Source organism: Pseudonaja textilis, chromosome 2 (genome assembly GCF_049901715.1).
Source record: "Pseudonaja textilis isolate UNSWEBS1 chromosome 2, rPseTex1.2, whole genome shotgun sequence".
NCBI lineage: Eukaryota > Metazoa > Chordata > Lepidosauria > Squamata > Elapidae > Pseudonaja > Pseudonaja textilis.
Window position 1 is genome coordinate 87,797,437 of NC_141991.1, and position 14,943 is coordinate 87,812,379.

The following is a 14,943-nucleotide window of genomic DNA, read 5'->3' on the forward strand; positions in this document are numbered from 1 at the left end:
TGGGTCCAAAAGAAATGCTATTAAATGTTAATGCCTGGGGGGGAAAAACAATGAAAAGAAAAGCATAAATCGGAGGTGGTATTCAGCAGGTTCTGAACAGTTCTGGAGAACTAGTAGTGGAAATTTTAAATAGTTTGCAGAACTGGCAAATACCACCTCTAGCTGGAAATTTTACAGTATCCTTCCTCTGCCACGCCCACCAAGCCACGCCCACAGAACCAGTAGTAAAAAAACATTGAATCCCATCACTGAATGTCACGTGACCATATCATTTGGCAATGGCAGTCTTGGTTGCTGCTGTAAAACTTCAAGATGCACGTGTCACGAAATGAGTCCCAGGTGAGGAGCCTGAGAGGGCCGCAGGGGTTGCGTAAGGCCAGTGCAGTCTAGATACAATTCAGAGGCTGGGGAAAGGGGCTGGGAAGACCGGTGCAGGCTGTTTGCAAATCAGGAGAGGCCAGGAAAAAGTTTGAGAGGGTCAATGGGGGTTGAGGTGATAGTGCTACAGGCAGAAGAAAAAGCAAGAGTGACTTACTGGAGTGACTTGTGCTTCCCATTGAATTTGCCTGGGGTTAGCCAGCACTGTCTGCAAGCTTATAATTTGCAAGACGAGAATCTGAGCATTTGGATTGTAATCACATGGCGATGGAGTTGCTACAATAGCCAGAGCTTCTAGATTCGGTCATACATCCATTTTTTTCAACCGCAACTGTCATGGTCACTGAATGAATGGACATAAGCCAAGGACTAGGTGTACGAATGTTATGGAACAGCTGCACACAACATGCGTATCTGTGTGTACTATATTTGTGCCTGACAATAGAAGGGATGCCCTTATTGTTTTCTGACACAAAGGGAGCAGTAACAAAAATGAATAACAGGGAAATTAGTTTGTTTAGCACACCTGGAAGTTGTTTATCAGAATTCTAGTCAAAAGAGCTCAAAAGGGAAATAGCAAAGTTTGGGATGTGTTGTGTGGATTTATGCCAGACAGTAGGTGATAGACTGTTATTTTTTGTTCCTTAGCAGAAGAAGTGCATGAATGTGGGAATGTACAAATATTGATTTACAGAACATGTCTGATAATGTGAGATGAATGAAATGTGAAAAATGAAAGTATCTGCATGTAAGTGAGAATGTACTTCTGTCGGGTTTGTCATATGGAAATCAGTATTAGGTATGTCAGGAGAAAACATAAAAACAAATAGAATGCAGTGGCGATTATGTAGCAAAACACAAGAAGAGTAACCTTAAGAATTAGTTCGGGATTGTATACCAGCAAAGTATATGGAGATGTTTTGGTCAATGAGGATCAGATTGCATGTTGCATATATCAAAGATGGCTGAATGGATTGAGAGGAACGGGAAGATTGTGAAAGTTGTAGTTGGATGAAGCTAATCAGATCATTGAAAGGAGAGAGATGAAAAATGCAAAGAATTAAAGGCAAAGTAAGAAGCAGCATGTAGGTGTGGGATGAAAATGAATGACCTCTGTTTTTTAAAATTAAATTCATCAAATTTGTCAAGTTCCTGTTATTGCTTTACCTTGGTCCCATTTGTCATTTTCCCAGGAAACCATGCTTGAAAAATAATGTAGTCTTCCCCCCCCCCCACTCCAAAAATTGTTCAGGAACTTATCCCAGTTTGGGTTTTCCAGATCTAACGGGAGTAAACTTCCCAAATGTATGCTCGCTGGCAATTGGATGTACTGGAGACTACCGAATGACAGCGGTAAATTGAGGCAAGCTTGTCTGTACAATGGCAAAGCACTTCAAAAACTACTTCTCAGACTATCTGTCTTCCAGTGGGTCATGGCACATGAGTGTAGTAATTCAGCCATTTCTTCACTGCATTGCCAGTTTGTTTCTCTCTCTTGCCCCACTGGGGAATTATAAGTCAAAGTCTCTCAAAAGACAAGAAGCCCACTCAATGTATTTCTCACCAGTTGCCATTAAAGATCCAATACATCAGTGGCTCCTCTGCTAGCATACCCAGCCTCTCAACCTGTCTGCTTGTAGTCAATCAAAAAGGGCATTTCTTGTTGCCATCATGCACCAAGGCTCACAAACAATTCCCCAGGCCAGGCTTTCTCTCAGCAGAAATGTCCCTTCCCATCAACTCCACTATCCGAATCCTTGCCTTATTTTCATTGCACGGTGCTAACAACACAACGGTGGCATCTTAGAGGACCGCGAGAAGTATCTTGCCCTCCTAGAGTTTATAGGGGGAAGGAATTGGGGATGAGAACAGAGGTGGTATTCATCAGCTTCTGACCAGTTCTGGACAACCGGTAGCGGAAATTTTGAGTAGTTTGGAGAACTGGCAAATACCACCTCTGATTGGAGATTTTACAGTATCCTTCCCCTGCCACACCCACCAAGCCACACCCACAGAACCCGTAGTAAAAAAAAAAAAATTGAATCCCACCACTGGATGAGAAGATACTGCTTGGCTGGGTAGGGTGGCAGAAGGAAAGGAGGAAGGAAAGAAGGAAGGAAGGAAAGAAGGAGGAAGGAAGTTGACCCTCCCTATTCAAGAAATTGATTTGCTCAGGTGACTTGGAGTCTTGTTACTGCACAGAGACTGAAAACTGGTTCAGGCACTTGTATCTACTAGTGACCTGTGCATCAGAGAACACTGATGCACTTTTAACACACCAGATGGATCATCTACATACAAAGTTCATCAGTATACTCAGATCACACTGCCCAGTGCCAGTCATCCAGAGTGGGCAGCGAGGCTACCAAAGAAGCCTTGTACCTCCGTAATTATTCTGGGTGGCTTCTGGCCCAACTTGTTTTCTAAAGATCGTTTTGCACTGTCTCCTACGCATAAGCACTCATTAGACACACCCTCACTTTAGGAAAGCATTGCATAATGTGATCACACACACACACACACACACTGTGGCCCTTGACAACCGCAGCAAATATGTACATGAAAAAATCAATAAACCAAAACAGAGAGCAGAAAAATGTAATTTGGATAGCAAAGATGGAACTGACAGACCAGGAGGCAGAAACTGGCTGAAGGCATGCTGGAGCAGAAAAGCTTTCAAGCTTGATCAGGGAGATTGTCATCAGAGAGAAGCCAAAGGATTTCCTGAGGCAGGGCCTGCCAAAGTCGAGCCACAGAAAGACCCTCTCACATACCAGCACTAGTCAAGCCTCAGGTGTCAGCGATGGAGATAAAAAACAGGTGGCTGCTTCAGATAATCCCCCTTCGGGCAGCTTTATCTAATATTTAGATACCAGAGAGCTTGAATAGGCTGAGTTGAAAGGAGGTGATTCTGCAGACACATTTAAGCCATTTCGACTTGCAAAATGAATGACCAAGTACATTGAGTTGAGATTAGAAATGACCTGGAAGCCAGGGGTCATAGATATAAGAATGAAGTCAGCTTTGGACTGGCTAATGGGAATTCCTAAGCACAGCTGGTCCTCCTATATTTGGTCTTCTTAAGAAGTGATGTTTTGGGTGCTCCAACACTGGAGATTTTAACGAAGAGATTGGACAACCTTTCATCTGAAATGGTACAGGGTCTCCTGCTTTAGCTGGGGGTCAGATTAAAAGACCTTCGAGGCGTTTTCCGTTAGTATGTTTTGTGTAAGAAACACAACTTTTATATTTAGGAAAAAGCAATGGGGTTCTGGCCGATAAAATTACTGTACAAAAGGTGGAGCCATTCACCATGGCTATGCAGGCGGGCAGGGTTTAACACCCAAATGTCCAAAAGGTGCTTTTTTCAAGAGGCAACTGGACTTTCTTGTTTTTTTCTTTTGAAGATGTTTTGCTTCTCATCCAAGAAGCTTCTTCAGCTCTAGCAGGATAGTGGGGAATGGAAGGATTTATATTCCTTGCAGACAGTTGATAATTTGCATCCTTTTAGAGCAGGGGTTGTCAAACTTCCAGCCCACAGGCCGGATAGGTCACGTCCTGGCCACACTCATGTCCAGTTTAGCAAAGGGGAAAAAAGTCATGATACGTCACATGATGCCGCCATGACATGCGAATTTGACACCCCTGTTTTAGAGGGTAGTTAAAGCACTTGGAGATTTATATGTGTCCTCAGGATCACCTGAGTAGTGCTCCTGGTTCCTGCTTTTTTTTTTCCCCTTTGGAAATTTATTCCTACTCCCACACCATTCAAAGAGTGTTCATCCCAATTTGTATAGCTAAAAGTCCCTCTAAAATGATGCAAATGACCAGCTGTCTGCAAGGAATCTAATTCCTTCCATTCCCATCCTTCTGTCAGAGCTGAAGAAGCTTCTTGGATGCGAAGCGAAACGTCTTCACAAAAAGAAAACAAGAAAGTCCAGTTGCCTCCTGAAAAAACACTTTTGGGACAACCATGATCTGGATGATGGAGAATCTCTATAGTCTCTTAATTGTCTCCCCTTTGATTGACAAACAAGGCTTTTGGCATGATCCGGACACCCCATTCTTATGATGGTACTTTAAGAAGCGTCTATTTGTTTGTGTTTAAGAGAAAGGTGCCTATTTGAAGAGATGAAAGGACTGACTTTTCTATCTCTGCATGTACTTTCCCCTCTGTAGTGTGTGGCTGTGACCTAGCTCAGTCTGGCTTCTTCTTTAAAAATGGGGAATACATCTGCACTCACGACTACCAGCAGCTCTATGGCACCCGCTGTGACAGCTGCCAAGACTTCATCACTGGAGAGGTTATCTCAGCCTTGGGCCGGACGTACCATCCCAAGTGCTTTGTGTGCAGCATGTGCAGGTGAGTCTACTATATCTAAAAGCAATGTGTCAACCTCTCAGGAGTGACAATGGTGAGCAGAATCCCCCTTAGGGAAAGTTGCAGCGCTCATGCAAAACCACAGATTGCATTATAGCTTGGTTGCAATCAGTAGGGAGGTGATCCTGGCTTCCCCCGTTGACTTTGCCGGTCGGAAAGTCACAAAAGATGACCACGTGACCCTGGCACACAGCAACGGTCATAACTATGAAACAGTTGTCAAGCATCGGAATTTTGATCACTTGATCTTGGGGATGCCGCAAAAGTTATGAAAAACAGTTGTAATTCATATTTTTCAGTGCCATTGTAACTCTGAACCATCACTGTTGTAAATCAAGGACTACTTGTACATTTTATCAGACGGGGGAGGGAGTGGAATTGTCAAAACTGAGTTTTGTAGTTTGGGAAAAACAGAATCTAGATTGGAATATCCTATCAACTGATGCCAAGGTTTGGCCTCAATCCAGCAGTTGCAGAAGAAGCTTGCCTTAACCCTTAGAATTTGCTCCTTAGTTGGCAGATCTTCTCCTGAAATTAGGTGGCTGACTAAATGCATATCTTTCTAGCCTTATGTGCGACTCAACATCAACAGGTGTTTTGTTTCCTTTTCTTCTGCCTTCTTTCTCCAAATAATTTATCCCGCAATAAAAACCTTGCCTTTTCAGCAACTGGTCAAATAAATGGTGTTACCAGCATGGCGATGAAGGATCTCAAAGAAGAAGAAAAACAAGTGCAAAAATTCAATCCTGAGCTATGTGTATTCTCAGTTACTGCAAGAATTACAGGTAGTCCTCAATTTAGAACCCTTCGGGTAGTGACAGCTTGAAGTTACAACAGCACTGAAAAATGGGATTTATGACCATTTTTCACACTTATGACCATTGCAGCACCCCCATGGCCATGTGATCAACATTCGGACACTTGGCAAATGGCATATATTTATGACAATTGCCATGTCCTGGGGTGTGATCAGCTTTGTTTGACCTAAGTCCATGGGGAAACCAGATTCACTTAACAATTGCAGTAATTAACAAATTAACAACTGTGGCAAAAAAAGAGTTGCAAATTGGTGCAAAGTTCACTGAACTGTCTCGCTTAGCAACATACATTTTGGGTTCCATTTGTGGTCGTAAGTCAAGGACTATCTTTACTTGCTTCTGGCCACCTGTATTTTCTGAAACTTGATCTCAGCAGCTTCTGCTTATTTTGAGTGAAAGAGAGAGGGGTCCTGGGCGTTATCTCAAAAAATGCTTTCCAAAATATATGATGCTGTCCTAGGCACCTCGGTAAGAGCTGTGGTGGTGCAGTGGTTGGAATGCAGTATTGCAGGGTAATTCTGCCCACTGCCAAAAGTTCAATCCTGACCAGCATGAGGTTGACTCAGCCTTCCATCCTTCTATGGTCAGTAAAATGAGGACCCAGATTGTTGGGGGCAATGTGCTGACTTTGTAAATCGCTTAGAGAGGACTGTAAAGCATTATGGAGCGGTATTATATAGTCTAAGTGCTATTGCTAGTCTTCGTATGATATCTTTCCATGTGTTAGGTTTGAACTGCCATGTTCCTTCACCAACAATGATACTGGAGAAGACACCACTGAAAGATGAAGCAGCAGCTATACATGGAAGAAATTCTGGGCAGAGGCCTCTCTAGAATGCATAGATTGTTCAGAAGGGAAACTAATGGCAGGGAAATTCCATTTAGCCTTATTTTTTTTCCCCAAATTTGATCCAGGGTCAGCAACAAAGACTCAAAGGTGGTGTTCGAATATTGTTTTTAACTGGTTTGATACTTAAATATTGAACTAGAAATGCAACCAATAATCAAAAAGCAAAACAAAATAAATAATGATGGCAAAAGTGAGGGAATATGATGAAAAGCTTCCACCATCCTGTTTTTCTCTCCTAGTCTAATTAAATTGCCTCCCTGGGAGAAAAAAAATGTTGCTTTGCTTTTTTTTCAATCCCCATTGCAAGTTAAATCTTCAGCGTAACGAAGGTTTTAGAAAGCGTAAAGACATGAAAAACATACAGTGGCCCCTATCATCAATGGTATCGCCGATACAGTTCCATAGGTTCTTATAGCAGTTGCCTGATTGCAGCTGTCTTTACTGGCAGTGGGGGCAGTTGCTAGGGAAGGGAGCACCAAATTGCAAACTGAGTGCTGCGGGTGGGTGGGGGGAAAGGACATATTTTTACACAGGCTGCTGGGAAGAAGTCTGCACCTTCCTAACAAAAGCCACGGTGTAGATTTGTCATTTCTCTAAAGGAAGAGAATCACCAATAAAATGCATGTTCACAATCTGTAGACAATAACTTCACACAGAGAGAACAAGACAGATATAATTGGGCAGGAACTGGTTCCATAAGTTATGATTAGGGGGCATTAATGAGATGAAGAAAGTGTGAAGCAAGCGTAGGGCTAATTCTGATTGCAGTGGCGATCTAATGATTAATTGGAGTTTCAATTGGATGTCCCTGCAAGAAGAAGAGTGATTAGCCCTCTCCCAAGGGAGTGGTGAAAATGTTGTGACCTATGAATGATTCTAGGTCTCAGAAATCCTCTGGTAAGACAGGTCTATTACTGTGTCTTTTTTTTTTTAATGTTTGGCTTGTATTAGAGAAACATTAGAATTAAGAAAGAGTGTCAGTGAATGACAGGAAAAAGTAGCCTTAAATTAACCCCAGAAGCTTTATGTGTCTACACCTACAAACTGCTGCCATTACCCGTGTCATATTTTGTCAGAAACACTAAGCTGAAGTTTCTTTGTTGTGGAATCTGTGCCACCCTTTCTGTAGCAACCAAGGCTGTTTTCCACTTAGCCTAAATGGCATTATGAGTCCAGCGTCAATCACTAACCTTCAAGGTAGGGTGATACCAGCGTGGGAAGTAAGCACGTTATTATTGATGCTATCCATACCATTTGTTTCTTTCAAGCATCACCAGGAAACATCTGGTAAACTAATCCCCAAGTTGCCCCAGTATTGAATGGCAATAGCAACAAAGTGCAATAGAATGTAAGTACAGGCTAAGAGGAATGCTGAGCAAGGTAGGAGTACATTTACAAGTTGAGTAAGGTGGATATGATGCTCAGATTAGATTTCCCAGAAGATTGAGCAGAGGTGAGCAGTTTGGCAAGTCTGATGTCGATCACTTATATACGTATATATCCATTGATCCATTGAGATATATATATATATATATATATATATATATATATATATATATATATATATATATATATATATATATATATACTCCACTGATCACCTGTTGCATTGGGTTAAAGGGCAAGAGTTGGTACTTAATGCTCAGGTTGTAGTTTATCCCTTTCTATTCAAGTTCCTTTTTTAAAAACTTTATGGAAGGTGGATTATTGTTTCCACCAGTAGAAACTGATCACCTATTTGATTCCCATGCTTTAAAACTAATAAAGTCTTAGCCTTGTTCTTTTGTATGGGAAATTCATACATTGAAATAAATCCATTCTTCTCAGCTTTGGTGTTCAAGGTGTTTTATATACATCCTTACATCTGGGATAGGGTGTCCCCAATTGCTTCAGCTCATTGATCCCTTCAGGAAATTTCAGATTGTCCATCATCTCCCAACCATTTATTATATAAAAATAAATAAATACTACTTTAACTAATACCGTGTTTCTCATATAATAAGGCAGGGTCTTATTTTTTTGTAAGCCCCGAAAAAATGGCTAGGCTGTCTTTTTAGGGGTGACTTAATTCCCCCCCTTGCATCTTCGGGCAGGCGGCGACAGCTTAGATGTTGACCTCGGCATTGGTGGGGCACTTCGTATCAGGGTCAGCGCAAACAGCACCATATCCGGGAGTGCAACAAAAGTACTTCCTAACGGCAAGCCCCCCCCCCACCATTTCCCCCATTTTGCATGCTTTAATATAGGCCTTAATTTGGGGGGAGGGGCTTAATTTCATTTCATGCCTATAAAACATGCTGGGACTTCCTATTGGGGGAGGCCATATTGTTGGAGAAACAGGGTAGTAGCACAAATTCTAGCAGCAACTGTAACCACCCTTTAAAATTTAAAGTTTAAATAGTCCCTTCAATCCCTGGGGAAACCCTGATCTAAAGGAAATATAAAACCCTTCTCTTCATTCTAATGAAATGTCCTTTGCAGCTAGCTACTGTATATACCCTCCATTCTGGGTTAATTTCTCCAATTATCCATCTCTAAGGAGGGGAGTAATTAGTGTGCATTTCTCAACTCAAACTTAAGTTCATCTTTTTCTGCCACTATAATGAAGTTACAGTAGTTGCTCTTCCTTCCTAGAGTAGATTTCAATATTAACTGCATTCATTTATGCTCATAAAGAAGATAGTTACCCTCTTACTAGTGTTTTAAAGTGAAGTATAGTTAAAGTATCCTAATCAGTATTAATTGTTCTGAGCCAATGTGTTTAAGAATAATCTTATATTCTAGGATTTCTCTTGCTTTTTCATAGGGTTCACATAGATTTTGTAGTATTTTCCTTGTTTAATCATATTGAGGGAGACAGTAGAATACTATTGAAGTGGTATTTCTTAACTATAATAAGGCAAACTTCTGTATTTACATTCTGCAGGAAATAAGTTGATTGTTTAACCATGCACCTTTAATTCTCTGTTTCCTGGCAGATATGGACACCTGTGCCTATGTGCACATGTCTTATATTCCAGCCCATTTCATCTCATGTATCTCCTTTTGGTATACATGCACGACTTGAATGCATGTTGCTAGTTCTTGTAATATCTGTTTATCTGGGTGAAAAGGAAACTCTTTGTATTTTCAAGAATGCCACTGTCTGTGTCACATTCTTCAACTGTCCAGGAGAGATTTGCCAGTTCTTTGACTATGATATTTGAGGTCAGGAACAGTCAGTTCTGCAGGTTTCCCAACTATCATCATGTCTGCAATAAAGTCAATCTTCTATCACAACTTCTTTTTTAAAGACAAGATAGGGATGTGAAGAAAGCACTAAAACCATCAAGGTGTTGAAGGAAAACACCTTGTTAAGAGCCATGGTGGCCCAGTGGTTAGAATGCAGTACTGCAGGCTACTTCTGCTGACTGCTGGCTGACTGCAATTTGGCAGTTCAAACCCCACCAGGCTCCAGGTTGACTCAGCCTTCCATCCTTCCGAGGTAAGTAAAATGAGGACACAGATTGTTGGGGGCAATAGGCTGTAAAACTGCTTAGAGAGGGCTGGAAAGCACTATAAAAAGGTATATAGGTCTAAGTGCTATTGCTAAAACAGAGTAATCTCACAGCAAAATAAGAGGAAAGATGGAAAAGAGACCAGCAGGTACTGAAATTGCAGAACTGCCTGCTCTCGGGTATATCCGTCTGTCCTTATGTTAAACACTGTCATCTTATTGGCTTTATGAAGTATCCTTTTTCGGTGGCTGCTCCTATAGTCTGGAATGATCTCTGTCTGATATACTAGTGTCTTGCTTTTAGAGAAGCAATGAAGTCCTGACTTGGAGTCCCCTTTTGTTTTTTTTTAATTGTTTCATTTGGCTTGCAGTTTTATACACTAGTTTATTTTTAACAATTTGGGATTGTTTTCTGCTAAAATTTTATTCCTGCTGTATATTTCTCAAAATCAAGTTGTTGAGTAATCTTATAAATACCTGAAACAATCAACCAAACAAATATTTGCATTGCATGAGATTTCAAATAAATTTCCTGGACATGAAGGAAACTGCAGTTTGGGCACACTCCATCAAAAAAACCAACAGTGCTTACAGAGAGTTTTTCCCCACTACTTGGTAGAATGAACCGGGGGGGTGGGGGGATCTATGTGAATATGAAATTTGCTACCTGTGATATGTAAAATTATACCTGTGATACATATCACACTACCCTTATCCTTGATGGTCATCCTTATCCTTGATGCTTTCTGTTCTATTTCTCTTCCCAGTACTTGCCTGTTGCTTGGTTTCCCTCCAAGTTAATGAGTGACAAAGCCTAACAATTTACATTCCTTTGAAGCTGTTTTTGAACAGTGTCAGAATAAGGGAAATAATACTGTACGTGATTTTGGCCTGTCTTACTACAAGGACAAGATGAGGACACTGTCATAGGAGTAAGGCAAAAAATAAAAATAAACATAATGACAGGACATATTTGTACCTTAGTTAGCTATAAGTGAAAAAGCCCAAAACTACAGTGACTAGATGCCTTTGGATCAAGACCTTTATCAGGTTAAAAACATGAACATAAGCATATTAATTGTAAGCACTGAGTTTCTCTTAATTACACTCATCCACAGGATTTCATGCCAGCTCATTGTCTTCTAAAATCTATTAATCATTCTAGCCTAATAGGCTCACATTTAATGGTCCAATATTCTCTTATCCTTAATCGCCTAAGAAAATAGTGCAGCACCTCATTTCTAAATAACGTCAAGTGAAAGGCAATTCAGGGAAGTTACCTTGGATGATAATTTTAGACAAGAGGAAACCTTGGCTGAATTCATTCAGTTTAAACCAAGGAACAGACCTTCAGGGTTCATCTGACTCCCCAGACTTTTAGCAGCTTTTGTGACTATCTGTCACAGGTATCTTTCTGGTTCACACTTGTGTATGAGGCTTAAAAGGCCTGAGGGTCCAGGACTAGTAATCCCAAAAGGTGGTGTTGAAGGTCAGTTCAAGTAATACCTTTATTGCAGCCACCACCCTGGTTTAGTTTCCAAGTCTAATTGAAAGAGCTGGTTCTGATCCTTAAAAACTTCTGTGGCTTAAGTTTGGGTTAACTCAAGAAGTGGGACCAGTGCCATTGCTTTATGGTTGGTATTAGAGATGCTTCTTCTTAACTTACTATGGAGAACAATTAGACTAGTGTCTAAAATAAAACAGGATTTCTTCCATAGTGTTCTTGTGCATCTGGAATCAGTTGTCACCTGACATTTATCACATAATTTAGCAGGATTTGCAAGAGTATTAAATGTGTACATATTTTTTCTTCTGAGTTGATTTTATCTTTCCTGACTTTTAGCTGAAGACATTTCATTCATTTGTTTCTTTGCTGTCAACTATTATATCATTGTTCCAGTGCTTATTTTATTTTTGTTCTAATATTGTGTTGGATTTTTAAGTCCATGCTTGAAAGAGTGTCCACAAAGCAAGTGTAAGCAAGAAGGTTTTTCCCCCAATAAATCCCAAAGCCCATGGAGCAATAAAGACAGATTAGCAATAATATTTTGAACTCAGCATATCAACCTTCTGCATGTGCACATTCAGATATACTCTGTGGCCTGCCACAAAACTCCTTCCTCCTTCCTCCTCTACATGCTGAGATCTTATAGGTTGAACCATCAGCTTAATTAGAAAAAGTTTGTATACAGGAAGCAGCATCTTCATGCTATGCCTACTCCATCTAAACCAGGGGTGTCCAACCTTGGCAACTTTAAGACTTGTGGACTTCAACTCCCAGAATTCCTCAGCCAGCTTTGGCTGGGAGTTGAAGTCCACAAGTCTTAAAGTTGCCAAGGTTGGACACCCCTGATCTAAACTATCTCCTGACTCTCCAGACAGGTAATTAGAAAATATATGTAGGTTAGACTTGGAAATCAAAAGGCTATCTAGCAACAAGCAACAATTGTTTGACTAGCAGTGGAAAGATTATATGCCAAGAAGAGGCTGACAAGGTGAGATCTCCCCAAATATCCTTCATCCAGAAGCAAATTTGCAGAAACAATGGGAATATGGGGGGAAACTGTGGGAATGCTGCAGGCCTCCATTAGAACTTACACAAGGGGTTGCTAGTGGTGCACAGGTGGCTTATAATGATTTAAAGATAATTAAAACTAAATGGTGACAACCAAATGAACTATGGCTGGCTTGGAAAAACTATGCAGTGTTAAACCCAATTAGTGTTAGGGTGACAGGTACTTAGGGAATATCTGTAGGTTAGACTTGGAAATCAAAAGGCTATCTAGCAACAAGAAGCTTTTTTCATATTGTTGCCAAAAAATACTATATGGATGTGTCCATGAAGTCACTAGCAGTTGAAACTTTACCTCAGTGTTTTAAAAGTAAATAACACTGGACTGAATTCCTGAATTACTGGTTTTTGAAATGTGGATTCATTACTCTCCTTCTCAGGAGATAACCAAGGTTTCTCCTGAGGTTTGCAGAAAATTCTGAATCAAATTGTTTCAAATTCAGAACAAATTCATTTCAGTGCCCCATTTTAGCATATTCTGAATGCAAAATGGGTAGTTTTGAATATTTTTGGAAGACACTCAAGCTTAAAATGATGCTTTGTCTATCCTTCTCTAAAGTACAAACAAAACTCTCCCCTTTTATAAAACAAAACAAAATATTAAATCCCAAATCATTAAATTTGGGTTTTAAAAGTCCAGTCTCTAGACTGATGTAGGTGACTCGTTTCTTTTGCTCTTGAACATATTTTGGAAACACGTGGTTCTTTGTCTTTTTAACTAGGTGTCTTTGTTTTTGTTCTCTTTGAAACTTCCCAACTGGTTCATCTTATGGTAAAAGGAAAAACCTCTCACTTTGTGGTGATTATGAGACTCTTTCCAAGAGATGGTTTAAGCAGATAAACAAATTCAAGGGTAGCTCCTGGGCCAATGAGAATTACTTTAAACATTTTTTTCTTCATAAACAGGATGGGCAAGTTCTCTGAAATCCTCCTTTGGCAACATCATGTCAAAACTGTCATCTTTCATCTGACATGTCTTTGCTTATGCAGTATTTAAGGTAGTCAACAAATAATTCTGTGATATGCATCAAACTGCTTTTCTTAACTCAACCAGAATTAACCGAGAGTGAGAATTGTCCAAATATGAGTCATCAAAACCCACAAAAATAACAAAAGACAATTGAGTTGTCAATAAATTTTCTCAAGCAAACAAGCAGGCTTCCCATATTTCATTTATTTCCAGAAACATTAAATTCCAGATTTCATTAATAGACTCTTTAGAAAATAGAACGTATATGAACCATAATCGCTGACTCAATGTAATAATAACTAATGAAATACCATTCATACTGATATTAATCTATGCGTTTCTGACATCTTGCTTATTTTTCCTTGTTTTAGGAAGCCCTTTCCCATTGGAGATAAAGTGACATTTAGCGGCAAAGATTGTGTTTGCCAAACTTGTTCCCATTCACTGATTAGCAACAAACCTATCAAGATTCATGGACCAAGCCGTAAGTTATGTTGGTTTTTTCTTCTTTATACAGCATCCAAAGGAATATTAAGGGAAGGAAGTGCTGTAAAGACCATAAAACCCAGAGGTCATTCTAGCAATTTAGAACCGTTTATTGCTTCTTTATGCAATTTAGAAGGATTTTTGCCCTCAATTGATTTTATATTTTTATAATTTGACTTTATTTGCTCCCATGTACTGTTAAATGTTAAAAGGCACCCAGTGTAAATTATTACAATACTAAATACTAAGACTTTTTGAAAGGACACATCTCAAAGAATTCTTTTTCTGATTCCAACTATTTGGGATTCTTGGCAAAAAAGGGAAAGTTGAATATCTTATAAATGGTCTTCTTCATCACCATCATCACCAAAATGATTTAAAGTATGCCTCTTATCACTTACAAAAATCTGAAAATAATTTACAGTACTCATCCATAGTCATTAAATTTTGGATTAAAACAAAGTAGATTATCATCATGATTTTTTTAAAAAATCAAAATAATACACAGATGTGATCATGTATTTCCGTGGCGGCCAAAAGCCACATTTAATTTTTTCTTTTGGCCAGGGAAGGAGGTTCAATTTATTCATGCTTTACATCAATTGTAGCTTTGCACTTTTTATTCTTTTGGTTATGCTGAACTTCTGGTCTGACTTCTGATTTCATGATTTGGAAGACTCAAAGGCTAGAACAGTCTTGTAATCTTCATCCCTTGGTGAAGTCTTTTGCCTTGAAGGAGTGCCTACAGTTGGCATTGCCCAATTGGACAGCTGCTATTTGTTTCTTCCTTGCTGTCAGACAGAAAACACAATCAGATCAGCTAATTCTACTGTATTCTAAGGTTACATTAACAGAATCCTGCAAGTCTGAAACTCCAATTCTTCTCCCATCTTCTTTACCCTGAGAAATTTGGAAAGGCTTCTTTTGAGCCTCTATCCAGCTATGGACTGTGCTGTCTCTTATCTGACCAGTCCTAGGCAGCATGACTGGGC

General features: G+C 39.9%; 1 protein-coding gene across 8 annotated transcripts in view; it reads left to right on the forward strand.

The window, feature by feature from the left end:
• The window catches only part of ABLIM3 (actin binding LIM protein family member 3), a 179,881-nt gene that overhangs the window by 102,268 nt on the left and 62,670 nt on the right, over nucleotides 1-14,943 (forward strand). For all 8 annotated transcript variants that reach the window (XM_087924530.1, XM_087924523.1, XM_087924525.1 and 5 more), the window contains exons 3-4: nucleotides 4,558-4,741; nucleotides 13,837-13,949. In XM_087924530.1, the coding sequence (XP_087780656.1) occupies nucleotides 4,558-4,741; nucleotides 13,837-13,949 (297 nt within the window). The remainder of the gene's footprint in view (nucleotides 1-4,557; nucleotides 4,742-13,836; nucleotides 13,950-14,943) is intronic.